This window comes from Apodemus sylvaticus, chromosome 7 (assembly GCF_947179515.1).
Source record: "Apodemus sylvaticus chromosome 7, mApoSyl1.1, whole genome shotgun sequence".
NCBI classification, from domain to species: domain Eukaryota; kingdom Metazoa; phylum Chordata; class Mammalia; order Rodentia; family Muridae; genus Apodemus; species Apodemus sylvaticus.
Window position 1 is genome coordinate 111,606,246 of NC_067478.1, and position 19,389 is coordinate 111,625,634.

The following is a 19,389-nucleotide window of genomic DNA, read 5'->3' on the forward strand; positions in this document are numbered from 1 at the left end:
CATGATCCAAGTTTGAACTGTGCCAAAGATGCAAATGGGAATGTTTCTCTAAAGCAGACATACAAAAAACAACAACAACAAAAACAGGGAGGAGGAGGAGGAAATCGCCCATTCTATCATACTGAATGCTTGTAATCCCAGCACTTGAAACGTGGAGACAGCAGGGCAGTGGTGGTGCACGCCTTTAATCCCAGCACTTGGGAGGCAGAGGCAGGCAGATTTCTGAGTTCATCCAGCCTGGTCTACAGAGTGAGTTCCAGGACAGCCAGGGCTACACAGAGAAACCCTGTCTCCAATAAACCAAAAAACCAAAACCAAAAAAAAAAAAAAAAAGAAAGAAAAAAGAAAAAGAAAAGAAAGAAAAGAGAGGGAGGCGTCGAGACCCTGAATCAGCAAGAGGCCCCCCGGGAGCCTCCTGTGAGGCTGGGAAGCTGAAGGCTGGAGTTTGTGCTGCTCAGGAGCGCTGCAGGCAGGATGAACCCCGCTCCCCGCAGAGGCCTGTGTTGGAGGGACCAAAGCTGGGAGGGCGGGGCCGTCGAAGCTCTGACATCACACAGTGTTGGTCGCTGCCCCCTTGAGCAGTCTGGAGACCCTGATGGACTTTGGGGTTCTTTTGAAGTGTGACTGTGGCGTGACTGCCAGCCTTCGGGACGTTGAATGAGACTGGTCCCGTGTTTGCGTGCTTCGTCCTAAATCAGTGCAAGTGTTTGGGAAGGATTAGCACGGGCAGTCCCGGGGGAGGGGGAGAGGTGTCACTGGGGTTTCCAGAGCCTCTCAGCATCCCAGTGCACTCTCTCTGCCTTCTACGCGGGCTCCCAGATGTCTGACCTCAGCTGTTCCTGCCGCAGTTTGTTCTGGTGCAACCGACTCTAACTCTCTGGAGCACCAGGCCTCGCTTGTGTAAGGTTACTTTATCACAACAGCAGGAAAGTAAGTAATACAACATCTTTCACTGTCTTGGTTCCATCTTTCCTTTTATAGATTTCTTTCCCCTTTACTTTGTGTTCTTTTGAGACTGAGTCTTACCAGGCAGACCACGCTGGCCCCCAACTCCAAGCTCCGCCTCCCTCTGCCTGGCTGGATGCTGCCGTGCTGGGCCTTCTTCATGTAACTCATATTTCATTATTTTATGTGTGATGGTATTTAGCTTGCATGCGTGTGCGTGGACCTCCTGTGTGTGGTGCCTGAGGATTCAGGAGACGGCCTAGGGCCCCCTGGAACTGGAGTTAGTTGTGGGTCACCATGTGGGTGCTGAGAACAGTCCCCAGGACCTCTGGAAGGAAAGCTGGTGAGTACTTAGCCACCGAGGCGTCTCTCCGGGGCCATGACTCTGACTTTCACTCTGTGATGCCCACTGTTGGGACTTACATTGATTTTAATTGGATACCTAAAGTTGTTTGTTTTTGAGACAGGGTTTCTCTGTGTAGTCCTGGCTGTCCTAGAACTTTCTCTGTAACTCAAGAGATGTCCCTGCCTCTGCTTCCTAAGTGCTGGGTATTTTAGTATCTACTTTCAGTTTTATTTATGAGTGTAAATGGCAAGTTCTGCTAAGTCTGTTGTAACTTCTAGAGGAATTACCAGAGTGTCTGTTGCCTTTCCCGTTTGTGGGAACTGCAGGCGCCATTACCACCAGCTCACCAACAACCTTCAGTTTCTGTTTCATGGCCTCTCTAGTTCCCTAATGGCTCCTGAGTGACTGTCCTTTCCTGTATTTGTTGGTTTTTTAGACAGAGTCTAAAACCAGCTATGCAGGGACTTCCTGGCCACACACTGCCAGGCCTCAGCGCTTCTCCTGAATCACAGAGGAAGACTCCACAACTGTGGTGGTGACAGGGACAGTGCTGATAAGGGTTCCCTGAGGAGCAGGACAGTAAAAGAGCAAACCATGGAGCTGAAGAGACGGCTCAGCGGTTAGAGCACCGGCTGCTCTTCCACAGGTCCTGATTTCAAATCCCAGCAGCCACATGGTGGCTCACAACCATCTGTAATGGGATCTGATGCCCTCTTCTGTGTGTCTGAAGACAGCGACGGTGTGCTCACATACATAAATATAATAAATAAAATCTTAAAAAAATAAAAGAGCAAACCTACATATATACAGAGAGGAAGTTTACTAGGATGCCTTACAGGCAAGGTCAAGCTAGTTAAACAATAGCTACCATGGAAGATCCAAGAATCCTGCAGTTGTCTCGGCTGGTCTCCGGTCCAGGCTGAAATCATCAAGAAGGAGGCTCTAATGTCAGTGAGGGAATGGCCCTGTTAGTGAGAGCGTCCTGTAACTAACGATCAGCAGCATCGTCCTCCCTGTCCTGTACACAGGCCGCCAGCAGAAGATGGCGCACAGGTGAAAGGTGGATCTTCCCATCCCAAACCACTTCTTTAAAAAGTCCCTCACAAGCCGGCAGTGGTGGCACACGCCTGTAATCCCAGCACTCTGGAAGGCAGAGGCAGGTGGATTTCTGAGTTCGAGGCCAGCCTGGTCTACAGAGTGAGTTTCAGGACAGCCAGGGCTACACAGAGAAACCCTGTCTCGAAAAAACCAAATCCAACAAACAAACAAACAAGCAAACAAACAAACAAACAAAAAGTCCCTCACAACTGTTTGGCTTTTAGTTAATTTCACATGTTGTCAAAGTTGACCACCAAAAATAACCATCACACATGGGGAGTCACAGTGGTGGGGGGAGTCGTGTAGGGGAGTCACAGTCACAGTGGTGGGGGGAGTCACGATGGGGGAAGAGGACGGGAAGCCTCAGCCGACGCCCACCCTGGGGGAGGGGGGACGGGCAATCCTCGGCAAGCAGGAACTGCAGGTAAGCACTTAGCCCATCAGCCAGAAAATGTTATTTTGGGGGGTGGTGGTGGTGCTGTACCCCGGAGGTAGAGCCTGTGTGGCATACAGGAGGTCTGGGTCCCATCCCCAACGCCCCAGGAACTAGGCCTGGTGCCTTGCTCATATCCGTGGCTGCAGCCCTTGGGATGCTAGGGCAGGATGTTCCGCCTTCCTTTGCTAGGATGGAGTTCAATGGCCTCAGCTACAAGAGACCCTGTTTCAGGACAGCTGTGGCGCATGCGTACAGTCCCAGTTATCTACGACAGAGAACATCTCTGCGCAGATGAGCGTGGAACGTGATGCTTGTGGACAGACATCAGACCAAGGACCACATAGATATGGGTTGTTTGCCCCTCTTTTCTTGGTTCTCTTAAAGGGGGGGGGCGGTGAGATGACTCAGGAGATAAAGCCACTTGCCACCAAGCCTGATGCCTCAAGTGGATCCCCAGACTGTCGCGGTGGGAGGACAGAGAGAAGCCCTGCGAACCATCCTGCCCGGCATATGAACCAAAACACAGCAAAAGAGAACAGGTTTCCTTCCCCAGGTCACGAGGTTTTTCTCAACTCTTCTTAGCCAATACATATTCACTGTGCGCAAATAATAGGAGTCAGGTCTTTCTCTTCTTTTAAAAAATGGTTTTAATTCTGCTTATTCCAAGAGGCAGCATCACTACTGTCTCTGCACGACAATGCAGGGTTTCTGAGTGGCTGCATGCACGCTCTGACCCCACAGTGGCTGCCAGGTGGCTCACAACCATCTGTAATGGGATCCGATGTACATGCAGACGGAACAATCAGAAAAATAAATAAACCTTTAAAAAAAATAAAACACGGGCAGACAAGCAAAAAACAAAAAATAAAACAAAACAAACATACAAAGAAAGAAAAAATCAGATGAAACACACACAAATTGTTAAAACACAAGATCAAAATATCATAGTATATAAACAGAAAACCAGTAAGGGAAAAATACCCCCCAAAAAATCAATATGAGACCAAAAAGAAAAAAATCTCTAAAAATACCATTGGACTCATTGTGTCGGCTATTTACTGCTAGGCGTGGGGCCTGCGCTGACTGTGGTTTGTGTATTCAGTGAGACTCTATTGGAGAAAACTAATTTTTCCTTTGTGATCAGTCAACACTTGGAGATGGCTTCTAGGTTAGTGTCTTAGGGTTTCCACTGTTGTGAAGAGACACCATGACCGAGGCCACTCTCATAAGGATGACATTTAATCGGGGCTGGCTTACAGGTTCAGAGGTTCAGTCCATTATCATCAAGGCAGGAGCATGGCAGCCTCCAGGCAGGCGTGGAGCAGGAGGAGCTGAGAGCTCTAAAACTTGTCCCAAAGGGAACCAGGAGAAAACTGGTGCCCTTGGGCAGCTAGGAGGAAGCTCTCTGACCAATGGGTGGGGCCTGATCTCCAAAGCCCACGCCCACAGCGACTCACTTCAGCAAGGCCTCAGCTCCAATAGTCCTGCTCCCCCTCCCCCCCCCAAGCATTTTCAAACCTCCCCGGGTAGGGATGGGTCCTAGACTGCTGCCACAGTCTCTGTGAGTTCACGTGTCCGTCCTGCTGTGTCCAGGACACCTTACTTCCTTGGCATCCTCCAACGCTCTGACCCTTACACTCTTTCTGCCTCTTTTCCACGTAGTTCTCTAGGCTCTAGCGGGGCAGTTATGGAGACATCCCTTTTAGGCCCGGGTGTTCCAAGGTTTCTCATTCTCTGCACACATGCAGTTGTGGATGGCTGTATCCGTTCCCATCTGCTGCAGAAGGAAGCTTCTCTCGATGGCTGAGTGGTCCGGGTATAGAAGGATGTCATCGCTCCATGCCTTTAGCAGGACGTCGTGCTTGGTTCTCCTTTAGGCCCGTGGCCTATCTGATCTCAAGTTCTTGGCCACTGAAGCAGTGACACACACGTGTTCCATCTTTTAGGGTGGGCTTACCTCTAATCATAAAGTAGTTGATTACTCTCACAGCGCTGCACCACGTCTGTCCCAGGGTATCGTGCAGGCGGGTCACCATTCAGAAGGAAGGCTTTAGAACTGAGTTGGCGTTCGCCCTCTCCAGTAGCGTGCCGAGTACCATCCACCATGAGGAACACCAGTCAACAGGGCGAAGGCTGTAGGGAGGCACCCGCATGATTTCTTCATTCTCGGTGAGATATGCGTGGTCTTCGAGGCCTCACCATCACTTTGAGGAGAGCAACTGGTTGCCTTGGCAACAGCCGAGGTTGTTTGGGAGCTCGCACGGGCTTCCTTCTGCCAACCACTCAATCAGATGGAACTGATTTTTGGCATTGGAGGCTTTACTTGGGGGCGAGACGTCTGGTTGGAGCTTTGTCTCCCCTTTTGGTGACTCCATTTAGATTTCTTTCATACATGTATATGTTTTAAGAGGCTTCTCCTTAAAACCTCCTTTAAGAGGTTTCCGTATGAACTGCAGTAGGTTTCCATACGAAGCCTCAAATGTTTGTTCCTTACTGTTGGCCCCTCCCTCTGCTCCGCCCTTACCAACTCCGCCCCGCCCCATCTCCATTTAATCCTCAGTTTTGGCGGCTCCTGCCTCATCTCTCCATAACCATGTTTTTTTATTTCCATTTCCCCTTCCTTGGTTATCCTCTCCTACCTACTCCTCCTGACCTCTCTGGTTAATCAGTTGTAGCACGTGTAAAAGCTAACACACACAACATACTTATCTTTCTTTGTCTGTTTTTTTTTTTTTTTTTCCCTCTCTGTAGCCCTGGCTGTCCTGGAACTCACTCTGTAGACCAGGCTGGCTTCGAACTCAGAAATCCACCTGCCCCTGCCTCCCAGAGTGCTGGGATTACAGGCGTGCGCCACCACCGCCCGGCTCCCCCTGTTTTTTTAAGACAGGGTTTGTCTGTGTCACCCCTGACTGTCCTGGAACTCACTCTGTAGACAAGGATGATCTCAAACTCACCTGGCTCTCTTGCCTGTATCTGGAGTGCTGGGATTAAAGGAGTTCTCCACCACACCCAGCTCTGTGTTCATTTTGTACCCTGCTACTACTTTGCTGCAAGTGTTTATCAGCTCAAGCTTCCTGGTGGGGTTTAGAGTCTTTTTTTTTTTTTTTTTTGGATTTGTTTTTTTCGAGACAGGGTTTCTCTGTATAGCCCTGGCTGTCCTGGAACTCATTCTGTAGACCAGGCTGGCCTCAGTAATCTGCCCGCCTCTGCCTCCCAGAGAGCTGGGATTACAGGTGTGCGCCACCACTGCCTGGCTCCTTTTGTGTATAAAATCACAGTATCTGCAAATAAAGATGCTTTGTCTTTTTCCTTTGCTTTTTGTGTCCACTTGGTCTCCTTCTGTTGTCTTATTGCTTCAAGGACTTCAAGGACTGCTGAGCACCGGTGGCACATGCTTTTAATTCCAGTACTTGGGAGAGAGAGGCAGGCAGATTTCCATGAGTTCAAGGCCAGCCTGATCTAGAGTTCCAGGACAGCCAGGCCTACAAAGAGAAACCCTGTCTAAAAAACAAAAAGACTATATTAAATAGAACTAAAATAAAATAGAACTAAAATTCAATTCGAATTAAAAAGACCTATATTAAATAGACAAGGAGAGTGGACACCCGGCTTCGTTCCCCATGGTGGGAATGCTCTGCGTTCTGTTCAGGCTGACGTTGGTTACTGTAAACCACCTTTATTATTTTGAGGTTTGCTCCTTATATCTCTAGTCTTTCCAGGATTTTGACCATGAAGGAATGTTGGATTTTGTCAGAGGCTTCTTCTGCACCTACTGAAATGATCATATAGGCTTTGTCTCCCAGTTTGTTTATATGGTAGATTAGATTTATCCATTTCCATACATTGAACTGTTGCTGAATCTCTAGGATGAAGTCTACTTGATCATGATGGATGATTTCTGAGGTTATCTTGGGATTTTTTGCAAGTATTTAATGAGCATCTTGCATGTGCGTTCATGAGAAGGGAAACCAGTCTGTAGCCCGTGATCTTTGTTGAGTCTTCAGATGGTTTAGGTCAGGAAAACTGGAGCTTCATAGAAAGATTTAGGCAATGTGCTCTTACCCCCGAGCCAAGCTGAGCTCATTGTCTTTTTAAAGACTTGTTTTTATTTTATGTGTGAGTGTGAGTGTTCTGCCTGAATGTGTGCACGTGTTGCACTTGTGCTGGGGCCTGAGAGTAGAAGAGGGCCTAGGATCTTCTGGGACAGAGGCTCCATCCTGTGGTGAGGCACCGTGCGGGTGCTGGGACTTGAACCCAGGTCCTTGGGGAAAGCAGCCAGTGCTTTTTTTTTTTTTTAAAACAGGGTTTCTCTGTGTAGCTCTGGCTGTCCTGGAACTCACTCTGTAGACCAGGTTGGCCTCGAACTCAGAAATCCGCCTGCCTCTGCCTCCAACAGCAGCCAGTGCTCTTAACCCTGGAGCCATCTCTCCAGTCTCAAGCAATTCTTAAAAAGAAAACATTAAATTTGGGGCTTTATTATAGTTCCAAACGACTGCTCCATTGGCAACGTGGTGGGAAAGCAGACAGGAGGCGTGGGCTAGATCAGTAGATGAGAGTTTTACATCCTGGTCTGTAGTCAGCCTACCGGAGATGGGGGTGGGGGTGGGGGAGGGGAGAGAGGGAGACTGGGCCTGGGGTAGGTTTGAAATCTCAAAGCCACCAGCAGCACAGTCCTCCAAGGCCACACCCAGTCCTTTCCAAACAGTTCACCAGCTGGAGAGCCAGTGTGCCAATGAACCTGTGGGCCGCGCCCATCCAAGCCGCGTTCTAGTTACATTTCCTATATTTAACTTTGGTGTAGTATATATCAAGAAATTAGCCATTTCTTTTAGATTTTCCAGTTTGGTGGAATATGGATTTTTAAAGTATGTTAAAGGTTGGCAGGCATCCGTGTGTGTTCTGAGGCCTGCACTCCAGACGCCGCCTTATATATTCAGATTTACCTCATTTCTGTTGCCGGGATGAAATACCTTGACCAAGAGAAACTTAGGGGACAAAGGACTGTTATAGCTCACAATCCAGGCTGTCGTTCCTCAGAGTGACAGGAACTTCTGACAGCTAATCACATCACACCCACAGTCAGTAGCAGAGCTCTGAGTACATACATGCTTACACATGTGCTCACACACACACACACACACACATGCTCACTCCCACTCTCCCACTCTCCCCTTACACAGTTCAGGACCCAAATCCAGAGAACTTCCCACAGTGGGCATGTCCTGGCACAATGGCTGTAGTCACCACAGTCTAACCTGCGCTAGGCAACCCCTGACTGAAACTCTCGCCTCAGCTGATTCCAGAGTGTGCTAAATTGACAACATTATCATATTGTTCTTTTATGACCCAGAATCACTTCACTAACGTTTGAGGTTTGGTGGTGCTTGTGTGTTTGTTTTTGTGAACTAGAGTTGAATCTAGGACCTTTCCCATGCTATATAAATTTATGCTCTGCCCCCAAGCTATATTCCCCTCAATTTTTTTCCCTTAAATTTATTGAGAACAGGGTTTTTCTATGTAGCCCTGGCTAACCTGAAACTAACTGCAGACCAGACTGGCCTCAAACCCAGAGAATCATCTGCCTCTCCTTCCTGTGCTGGGATTAAAGGCACAATTTCTTTTTATCACATTGTATTTTGTGTGTTCCATTTTTGTTTCTATTGCTATGATAAAATCCATCACCAAAAGCAACTTGGGAAAGAAACAGGCTATTTAGCTCACAAGTCTCAATCATAGGTGCTCACTGAGGGAGTCAGGGCAGGAACTGTGGAGCACAGCTGCTTTCAGACTACTTTTCTTACATAGCTCACACCCACCCCAGGGAAGTACCATCTACCGTGGGCTGGGCCTTCCAGCACCAATTAGCAAGGCAGAAATGCCCACAAGGCAATTCCTCAAGTGAGACTCACTGTGCCAGATTAGTTTGTGTCAAGTGGACAAGAACTAACTACAGGGTTTTGAATGTGTGTGTGTGTGTGCGCGCGCGCGCGCGTGCGTGCGCATGGAGGTCAGAGGACAATTGTGGGAGTCAATTCTGTCCTTCCACTATTGTTGTATTTGGGTATTTAACTAAGATCATTAGGTTTAGCAGCAAGAGCCTCTATTTTCTGAGCCATTCGAAGCCCAAATAGATTCCTTGATTTTTCCTGGCCTGGAACTATACAGTTCCATACCAGTTCAAGAGGATGGCCTTGAACTCCTTCCCAGTAGAACTGATGCTTGAGTCAGCACAGATGCACTTGGGCCTGTCTCAAAGGTTTGAGACACTATATGCAGGGCGAGGCCGTATTCTACTCACTAACCAACATCCCACCAACATCCTTATAAGGGATGGCGTAAGGTGCAAAGGAAAAGCAGTCTGGGGAGCCACGCTCACTAAGCTAGCATCGCCAGAACCCCAGTACTGGAATCTAGCACCTAGCATTTCTTAAAGCTTCACTTTAAGCTGCACACTTCACACAAATTGAGATCAGGATCCAACACAGCCGCCCGTCTTCGGCGGGCTCCGCCTACACTGGACTGACCAATGGGCGACACGCACCTTGAATTGGGGAAGAAAGACAGCAGGCGGGGCCATGGAAGGACCTGCAAACCTTCCCGTTTAGTCATCTTAAGTCTTGCCTGTAAAGAAGGGCCTCATCATTTTTAGGTCTGTCATTTCCCCACCAAATGCAGTGGTTGATTGCAGACTCGGGAAAGTTCTACGAAATTCGCAGTAACACAAATTAGTATGCTTTTCAGCAGATTAGGCAATTACCCGGGCAGCTCCTCTCCCTGGGGCCCTTCACTCAGCATTCCGCGGCTTTGGGGTCGAACGGAAGCTGAAGCCAATGAGCTTTGCCGAAAAGCGAGGTGGGCAGGACAAATTCTTAAAGGATCCACGCCCCGGGAGTAGAGGGTGACCCGACGATGGCGGCCAGCGCGGCCGTAGCACTGGCCCTGTGGCTACTCCTGCCAGCAGTAGGAGTGGGAGAGGCGGGGCCGCCGCCCATCCAGGACGGCGAGTTCACATTTCTGCTTCCCGCTGGGAGGCAGCAGTGTTTCTATCAGTCCGCACCGGCCAATGCTAGTCTTGAGATCGAGTACCAGGTGAGGGAGAGGGTCCCGGGCTCCGAATAGAGCTGGCCTGGGGGCGTGGCCAGCAGGCGGGAGGGGTGTGGCCAGAACGCCTATAGTCTTGCACAGAAGGGGCGTGCTTGGGTTGGATCTAGGGAAGGTCCTTGCGGCTACTGGGTAGGCTCCGACTAGGTTAGCGGTCCGGTAAACGCCCACCTTGGACTGCAAGGGGGTGGCAGGGTGATTGATGAAAGACCTCAGGAGGAAGCGTCTTAGGGACCGAGAAGGGACCTTGTAGGTGTGGATGTTGGTCTTCAGATACGTCCTTGGAGGAATCCAAAGAGTTTGCTGGTTAAAAAAACTGCTTGCTGCCAAACTACGATGGCCCGAGTTTCCTAACTCTATGTAGAAGTGCAGAACCGACTCCTACAAGTTGTGTCCTCTCATCTCCACAGGCTCCAAGCAAAATACATGGGATTTTGTGGTTGTTTTTTGTTTTCTTCTTAAAGATAGGTTCATGGTGGTCTTGCCCGGGTCTTTCCCAGTTGGTTTAACCCAGGCTTTCTGTGGCAGATAGACTTGGCTCAAAGCTGCCCGTTTCCCAATTCTTACCTGCTTTTCAGGTGATCGGAGGTGCTGGGCTGGACGTGGACTTCACCTTGGAGAGCCCTCAGGGTGTGCTGTTGGTCAGTGAGTCTCGAAAGGCTGATGGAGTGCACACGTGAGTGAAGCCCTGCCCTGCCTTGGGTCAATTACAGCCCTGCGGCTCCCCAGTGGCCTCAGGTTACCATCCTGCCGCTTCCACAGACCAGCTGGCTGGTCACTCCAGGGTCACGTCTATGTCTCATCTGTCTGCCCAGGGTCGAGCCTACCGAGGCCGGAGACTACAGACTGTGCTTTGACAACTCCTTCAGCACCATCTCAGAGAAGCTTGTGTTCTTTGAGATCATCTTTGACAGCTTCCAAGATGAGGAGGAGGTAGAAGGCTGGGCCGAGGCTGTGGAGCCAGAAGAGATGCTTGATGTCAAAATGGAAGACATCAAGGTGAGTTGGGTGTGATGGTGCATGCTTATAATCCCAGTTCTGAGGAGGCTGAGGCAGGATCCCACTGAGTTCAGGATCAGCCTTATTTACTTAGCAAGAGCCCTCTCACAAAATGGGCAGAGAACTTACCTAGACAGTCCCACTCCGAGCTCCCACAGCCAGCACTGCACTGGGCTGCTCACAGTTCAAGGTCAGCCTTGCCTTGCACAGAAAGACTAGCTTTTTTCTGAAGTGGCTTGATAGGCAAAGCTAACTGGCACCAAGCTAGACTACCTGGGACTCACATGGTGGAAGGAGAGAACTTATTCTTGCAAGATGTCCTCTGACCTCCACATTTAACCCGTGGCATATGTACACTAATCCCCCTTAAAAAGAAAAAAACAAAACACCAAGGAGGAAAACCCCCTCAGTTTCTAGAGGAAGATGTGAGGCAGATTTGCGGTAGGAGTGGGGATTCGACCTTCAGCAGCCTGACCGCGTCTTCTCTGTGCCCTGGCAGGAATCCATAGAGACCATGAGGACGCGGCTCGAACGGAGCATCCAGATGCTCACTCTGCTCCGAGCCTTTGAGGCTCGTGATCGCAATCTTCAAGAAGACAACCTCGAGCGGGTCAACTTCTGGTCAGCTGCCAACGTGGCTGTTCTGCTGCTGGTGGCCGTCCTGCAGGTCTGCACACTGAAGCGCTTCTTTCAGGACAAGCGCCCCGTACCCACGTAGCCCCCGCCACAGAGGATGAAGGAAACAGCCGAGGGCGGCGGGTGTGTGACTTGTTGGACACCTCCCAGACTCAGCGGACACTGCAGCTGTCCTTAGCAGTGGCCCCGTGTCTCCCTTCCTTGGTGACCAGGGAGTGCCAGTGGCTCGCAGACCCCTTGGAAGGGGGAGGGCTCAGCAGAAGGGCCTGTTTCTTGGAAGGTGCAAGTGTTGGGCACTGCAGTGTGGGGACACATTGCCCTTGGATGCCCTGGTTTTCTCCTGAAATCGTGCCTTAGCTTCAGTCTTCCAGCCAGCAGGATGGGGTCAAGCTATGGAGATGCTCCTGCCCTCCAACTAGACACCCCGAACTCCAGGGTCTCACTGTACTCCTGGGGGTAAGCCTACTCTACTGGGGTCTGGGAAGGAGACACATCTGCAGAGTTCTTGCCAGGACAGTCACTTTTATTTGAAAGGAAGGAGTCCTGGCCCTTGGCCCAGAAAGGAGCCAGCCAGTTGACGACTTGGACAGAGAACTCTGGAGAGGACCCCTTCCTTCTCTCTGGGTGCAGGGCCTCAGATGAGGCTGAGGGGCGGCTCTGCCAGCGCTGCACTGTGAACCTTATGGAGCAAAGGGCATTTGTCCTGGCACTGGAGTCAATAAATTATGGTCAGAAAAGTTAATGTGCCTGGTGACTGGGACTCAGGGATGTCAGCGTGGGACAGACCTAGCCTCAGGCCAGGGGCAGCCAGGCAGGGGTGGGCACTCCCACGAAGCTCAGAAGAAAGGTCGGGCAGGAGCCAGTGGAGGTGGTCGCCTGGCACGAAAGAAAAAGATCGTAAAGCAAAGTTGAATCGTGTCCCCTACAGAGCTAGTTGGGGACTTGGAAGTGGGTGTGGTCACAGCATCACTTAGAGTAGTGGATAGAATTCCTGTTTCCCATGAGACTGTGTAAGGCCCGGTGGTGATGGGGAGGAGAGGGGTTCAGAATAGATGACACAAGACTCATGCGTGTAAATAAGTGAGTGTGGCAGCCCCGTGAGGGGTGCGTGATCTCCTGAGCTGGGACACACACAGAAGGCCCACACACATAGCCACCGGAAGGGCTTCCCTTTATTTTAGTTTATTAATAGGATATATAGAGGCAGGCACTTAACAGTGGTCAATCCAAGCAGTGGGAGCAGAATCTGCAGAGGCACCCAGGGCCCACCCTGTGGGGACATGTAGTTGGGAGCCAAGAGGCCTCTGATGTCTCCCCAGTTCATACAACACACACCACGACTGGGGCTGAGGAGAGTGAGGCAGGCCAGAGCTGAGGCACTCCAGGCCTGAGGAAGGCACAACGGCACCTCTGGGTGTGGAGACTGGGCTGGGCTCAGGTTGTGTGGTTAATATGGCCAAAGAAGCTATATATACAACTTGAGCCAGGTGGGTGGTCAGCACTGGACCTACTGGCCCTGGCTCGCTCCTGAGGAGTCCTTAGGGAAGGTGGACAGCTCCTGTACCCCAGAAAGAACAAAGGCTTACAGTCTGGAGGAGCCTCCGTAGAGTGCCCCCTACACTAGCCTGGATGTTGCTTTCCAGATGGTCCCAAGGATGCAGTTCCTGTTCTAACCAGAGATCCTCCTCCTCATCCCAAAGTGCAATGCCCCGATGTGCTGTGGAGTGGGACTCCTTCCCAGCCTCCCCCTCACTGTCATGTCCACTAGGGCCAGGGAGGAAAGGGCGGGGCTTGCCCACAGGAGCCTGCTCCCAGCACGGGGAGCAGAGCAGGGCCCAGACCACCAGAGCTCTCCTGCACTGTGGGTGCACGAGGACCCCCCAGAACATTGCCCCCTGCAGCCTAGTCGAGCAGGGACGGCTCGGCTGGGCGGATAATGGTGGGCCGGCTGGGTGCGGCAGGCGCTCTTCTGCTGCAAAGAAAGTAAAGACACGGGAGGTGGAGGGTAGTGAGGGCAGAAGCAGGGTGACGATGGGGACCCAGTCCTTCCAGCCCACCCGAGGCGCTCCCAGAGTGGGGGTACAGGGGACTATGTCAAATCCAGATACTTTCCTAGCATCCCCCATGTCACTAGCTTGCTTGGGTTTTCTAGGCAAGTTCTCTGTCTTGGGAAGAGCTAGGCCCCTCCTTCCACAGTGAGGGTCCTGGAGACTGAAATCAGGTCATCAGGCTTGGTAGCAAGTGCTTATAACATCTTGCCTGCTTCTCTGATCTCAGAAATGGAGACCAGAACCTGGCTCAGCAGGCATTGTTGACTTCGGCAGGGTCAACAGTGGTATGGTACCCAGGGTTAGTCAGATAGGCTTTGAAGACAGGCCAGGAACCCTGGCATCAGCCAATCCACTGCTCTGTGGACTGGCTAAGCAGGGTTGACCCCTTTGGGGCGCAGGTTCTCGGGACACAAGCAGGAATGCCTGTGCTGTTTTATGTTCAGTCGGGGCTACACTGGAAGTCATCAGAAGGGGTAGAGGTTAAAGTCACCGGTGACAAAGGGACCCCAGGATGCATGTTGCAGGCCTTACCTGGGCACTCCTGGAGGGATACCGGGGGGAATCCGTGCTGGCCGAGATGGTATCTGGGGTGGCGCCGAGAAGGGGTCGTTGTTGGCAAACACACTCTGTGGTCCAGGCCGGGATGGGATGGGGGGTGCTGAGAAGGAAGGTGTAGCCCCCACAGGCACAGGAATCAGGGGAGGCCCCGGGGTGGGACCCCGCACTGCAGGTGGCCGGCCTGGCGGGTGCACGCTGGACACGGGTCGGCGCTGGGGAGTGGGGCTGTGGAAGAGGGAAAGGCTGATCTGGAGGAAGGCTGCTGTGAGCACCCACAGGTGACCGAGGTGGGGCAGAGGCACAGCAGTCCATGCTGCTGTGGCTCCAGAGGGGCAGGCTACAGACTGCACTTGGCCATCTGATGCACCTCCAGCCCAGCCCTTCCAGAGCTCAGCCCCAGCCCGGATGTGCAACCTCTGCGTCTGCCTCTGCAGATCTACAATCTGCCTGCCCCGTTCCCCACTGGACCTGGGGACCTGAATCTTGCCAGATCTGGGCTATTCCTCTTCCTGAGGGCTCCACAGGGTCCTGTAGCCTCAGTGGGTCCCCTGTACGGACATTTCCTTGACTGCCACTCTGTCACTTGGACTGTGGCTGCCTTAGTGTCTTTGGCCCATCTTTCCCATCTTGAGGCCAGTGGAGTCCTGGGTTCTATGGCCTTCCGAAACTTGTCCTATCCCTTCTCTCTGTCCTAGGAGGTATAGGACATATGTTGTTTTTCACTTGGACTTAACCCATGGAGAAATCACCAGAAGATCCAAGAGTTGGTGGGGAACTGGGGTGCTTCTCTCCTTCAGAGATCTAACTCAGGTTGGCCCTTGGGAGCCATGGCTCCCCTGTGGCTTTAAGCACCACAGGTGCTCAGGCCTGCGTGCTGTGCCTTTCCAAACTTCAGCTGTGACCTATTTCCACATGGGCCAAAGGGACTAGGAAGGGCGGAGGTAGAGCTTGTGCATGCGCATGCGGGGCAGGCCGCCCTCCAGACCTGTGGCCGCTGCTGTTCTGAAGCCAGGTGTCATCGACAGGTGGGGGCACAGGTGTGGACACCGTGCTGGTGCTGATGTCCCCGATGATGTTGAGTGCTTCCTTGAGTGCGTGGTACATGCGCAGCATGTCGTCCCGCCGCTGGGCCTGCTCAGCTGACTCTTCCATGAGGCTGCTCTGATCTGCTGATGAGTACAGGTAGGCCAGCAGCTCGTGGTGGATGAAGGCCTTTGTCTGAGGGCAGTGGTGGGAAAGGTCAGACCCCCACACTAGCCAATAACTCAGAAGAAGCCTACTGAGATTGGAAAAGCATCCACACAGACTGAGTGAGAGTCAAGTTTAGCAGCAGAGCGTCTGCCTAAAGTCCATCCCTCAGTCAGAAGCAGGGACACAGCTCATCTGTAAAACCCTGCCTAGAATCTCCCAGTGAAGGAGCAGAGGGGCTCAGTTGTCTAGTGCTTGCGTAACATCCACCATGCCTTGGGGTCAGTCTCCAACACCACAAAAACCAACCAACACAGCAACCCACCAACCAATCTACACACCAACCAACCAACCCACCAACCAACCTACACACCAACCAACCAACACACCAACCAACCAACCCACCAACCAACACACCAACCAACCAACACACCAACCAACCAACCAACCAACCCACCAACCAACACACCAACCAACCAACACACTAACCAACCAACACACCAACCAATCAACCAACCTACTAACCAACCAACACACCAACCAACCAACCAACCAACCCACCAACCAACACACACCAACCAACCAACACACTAACCAACCAACACACCAACCAATCAACCAACCCACCAACCAACCAACACACTAACCAACCAACACACCAACCAACACACTAACCAACCAACACACCAACCAACCAACACACCAACCAACACAGCAACTAACCAACCAACCAAACACACCAAAACAAAACAGCAACACACCAAAACAAAAAGGTACTAAAAGAACCAACTTGTTCTAACTTTGCACAGCATTTTAAAATTAGGTTTGCTTTTAAGTTAACAGTATGTATTGATTGTGTATGTGTGTGTGTGTGTGTGTGCGTGTGCATATGTATGTGTGTGTGTGTTGGGGATTACGGGGCAAGTACCTTTACCTTCAGAACCCCTCATCTGCCCAGTTCTTTGCTGAAACAAGGTCTCACATAGTGCAAGCTCCCCTAAATTGGCTGTGTGGACTTCTGATCCCCCTGGCTCCACCTTCTGGTGCTGGGCTGACTGGCATGCTGCAGAATACCTGGAGCTGAATCCCAGCCCACCGAGCCTTGGCTAGGACTGTTGGTGACTTGGGACCTGCCACTCACGTTGTTGATCATGAGGTGCATAATGGTCTTTGGCATGAGATCACGGATGGACTTGTTGATGATGGCCACGTAGGAGTCCACGAGGTTGCGGATGGTCTCTACCTGCCGCTCCAGCTGTGGGTCCATGGAGAAGGTGTTCTCTTGTGCTCCGTCCTCATTCTCTGCCTGCAGGGGACACAGAGGGCGAGGGGTCACTGTGGCTCAACAGTTCTGTAGTGAGTTCTTGAGAACTATGTGAGTGTGTTCCAGATGGCAATGTTAGACCTTGTAGTCTGTGCTGGGCTAACACTGGTTAGCGCCCCAGGGGAAGAGAACACAGCATCCTTTTGGGTGGCCAGGATCTGTAGTGACTTTACCCCAAGGACAGGAGGAAAAAAGAAAACAAGGCAGTTGAATCCTAAGTCCACTTGCCCTCCAGGCCATGGACCCCCTGAAGAACTTTCTGGACCCTAATGACAAACCACACCTACTTTGCTTTGCTTGCCTCCGTGGGTACCAGCTTTGTGTCCTTTGAGATCTTAGGGTGCTGCTATGGTTTGAATATGAGATGTCCTAAGGCTCAGGAGTTGGTCCCGTGAGTCTCAGCTGAGGGTACTGTACTGTTAAGATTTATCTTTATGTATACACTGGTGTGATATGTGTATATACAGTGTGTGCAGGTGTCCGGAGGTGAAGTAGGCCACTAGGTGAGCATCCCCAGGAATACCTTCCCTCCCCTCCTGTTTCTTGCCTCTGCGCCTCAGTACCACTGCCTGAGAGGCAGCCTAAACACATGGGCTGGGCAGCTACGGACTGAGCCCTCTAAAACTGGGAGCCAAATTGAATGTAGTGTCTCCCAACATGGTCAGTGAGTCTTATTTATGTTTACTCTGTTATGTCTGTCTGTCTGTAGATCTGAGTTTAAGCCAGCCTAGTAGTCTACATACTAAATTATGGGCCAGCCAGAGCCACATGGAGAGACAGACTAAAAACAAAGCACAATACCTTTATGATTTGTACATGTGTTCAATTGTGTGCCGTGATGTACGAATGGAGGTCCGAAAAGAACTCATGGGAATCACTTCTTGTCCCACCACATGGGTCTTAGGGACCAAACTCACGTCACCAGGCTTGGTAGCAAGCACCTCTAGCCCCTTAACCATCTTGCTGGCCAGATTTTAGAGACAGGGCCTCTCACTGAATCTGGAGCTCGTAGGCTTTTCTAGGCTGCCTGGTAAGTGGGCTTTGGGGACCCACACTCCCTTTTTCACCCCAAGTGTGTCCACTCTGCAAGACTCTGCAAGAGTTATAGGCACATATACTGTCTATGTTTGGCACTTTTGGTTTTTCGAGACAGGGTTTCTCTGTGTAGCCCTGGCTGTCCTGGAACTCACTCTGTAGACCAGGCTGCCCTCCCAGGGCTGGGATTAAAGGCGTGTGACACTACTGCCTGGTTTTTTTTTTCTTCAATTTTTTTTTTCCTGTGTCTGCCTTTTTATTAGGGTTCTTTTAGATTTACTCTAAGAAGGCCTCTCACTAGGACCTGGGGGGGAGGGTGTCCTCTGCCATGCTGTGGCTGGCTAGCTCCTGAGCTCTAGTGTGAACCACCACACACAGCTGCTGATTGAGTTGTAGGGTTCAAATTCAGGCCCTCACTCTTGTGTGGCAAGCATCTTTTCACCTAAGCTTTCTCCGTAGACTGGCAGTTTTTACCACAGCAAAGAAAAGCTGACTTGACACGTGTGGCTAGAAACCACCGGTCCTTTCCTCCATGCAGGGTTAGCTTAGTCTCTGGTATGGTCATCTAAGCGGGAAGATGGCCCCTCACCTGGTCCTTTTCTGGGTAGACCCCAGCCCGCAGGAACGAAGCCTTCCAGCTGTCCACATCTTCCTGGGAGTCACAAGCCAGTTCGATCTGTCGTAGGTCCTTGTAGACATTCCTGGAGTGAGTGGTAGAGGGACTTGACTGGCCACTAAGATCATGGGCTCTGGGGGTTCTCTGCCTGATCTGGTACAAAGGTGGTTCTAGTGCCTTCCCCAGTTTGTTAAAGGGTTTCTGGGTATGTCTGCCAGGTATATCACAGCACCAAGTACCATATACACATACACATTACCATCAGATCAAGAGCATCTGGCATCCAAGTGCTGGTAGCTTAGGGTCTTGCTACACATTCAAAGCCAGCCTCAAACTTAGAACCTGCTGCCTCACTCCCCCCCCCCCCCCTCATGTGTGTGCTGATCAGAGAGAGGTGCGTGCCTTCAGGCCTGACTTTCCTGCCTGGTCTCTTGAGTTCAGGCACTTCCTCTCTGTGACATTTGGCTTTAGTTATCAACATGACACAACCTGGGAGGAGTGTCTCCACACAGGTACTGTCTGCAATGGGTCTGCCTGTGGGCATATCTGTGGACGACTGTCTCAAGTTAATAACTGATATGGAGACAACCCAGTGCAGGTGGCACTGTGCACTCCCTCGGCAGAGGGACAAACACCCAAGCACCAGCAAGCTCGAGCTAATTAAAGGCTCCTGCTGCCGCCACATGCTGCTTTGTTTTTTGTTTTATTAGGTCTCCCTTGCTGTCTCAGAATTTGCTATGTAAACTAGGCTGGCCTCTAACCCACAGAGACCCATCTGCCTGCTCAGATCCAAGTTGTAACCACCACGCCAGGCCTCCCAACAGCTTGCTGTCCCTCTTTCCCATTACAGATTTTTTTGAAAAGGGGTTTCTCTGTGTAGCCCTGCTGTCCTGAGATTCTCTCTGTAGACCAGGCTGTACTCAAACTTGAGATCCACCTACCTTTGAGTACTGGGATTAAAGGTATGAGCCACCGTGCCAACTCCCCTTGTTCTGCAGAGATGGCTACCCACCAGCCCAATGTTAGGCATAGCTCATGATACCCAGCTCTGGCTTT

The 19,389-nt window shown here is 51.3% G+C and overlaps 2 protein-coding genes across 11 annotated transcripts in view; one reads left to right on the forward strand and one right to left on the reverse strand.

Moving 5' to 3' along the window:
* The first annotated feature begins 9,553 nt into the window (after positions 1-9,553).
* Positions 9,554-12,303, forward strand: Tmed1 (transmembrane p24 trafficking protein 1). Its single transcript, XM_052188914.1, has 4 exons — positions 9,554-9,914; positions 10,505-10,602; positions 10,742-10,925; positions 11,425-12,303. The coding sequence occupies exons 1-4, from the start codon at positions 9,735-9,737 to the stop codon at positions 11,641-11,643; spliced, it is 681 nt and encodes a 226-aa protein (XP_052044874.1). The 5' UTR covers positions 9,554-9,734; the 3' UTR covers positions 11,644-12,303.
* Positions 12,064-19,389, reverse strand: part of Dnm2 (dynamin 2) — an 83,666-nt gene continuing 76,340 nt past the window's right edge. For 4 of the 10 annotated variants that reach the window (XM_052188913.1, XM_052188910.1, XM_052188911.1 and 1 more), the window contains 5 exons: positions 18,307-18,418; positions 16,500-16,664; positions 15,156-15,388; positions 14,144-14,395; positions 12,064-12,437 (listed from right to left, as the gene is read on the reverse strand). In XM_052188913.1, the coding sequence (XP_052044873.1) occupies positions 12,398-12,437; positions 14,144-14,395; positions 15,156-15,388; positions 16,500-16,664; positions 18,307-18,418 (802 nt within the window). In that variant the 3' untranslated portion in view covers positions 12,064-12,397. Of the gene's footprint in view, positions 12,438-12,713; positions 13,534-14,143; positions 14,396-15,155; positions 15,389-16,499; positions 16,665-18,306; positions 18,419-19,389 lie in introns of those variants that run through there. The other 6 variants (XM_052188908.1, XM_052188904.1, XM_052188907.1 and 3 more) reach the window with 2 other exon arrangements.

Excerpts from the sequence above, each read along its gene's own strand:
- Tmed1 (XM_052188914.1), top strand. The coding sequence starts at position 9,735 with ATGGCGGCCAGCGCGGCCGTAGCACTGGCCCTGTGGCTACTCCTGCCA. Across the intron at positions 9,915-10,504 it reads GTCTTGAGATCGAGTACCAG|GTGATCGGAGGTGCTGGGCT; the intron begins GTGAGGGAGAGG and ends CCTGCTTTTCAG. Across the intron at positions 10,603-10,741 it reads AAGGCTGATGGAGTGCACAC|GGTCGAGCCTACCGAGGCCG; the intron begins GTGAGTGAAGCC and ends CTGTCTGCCCAG.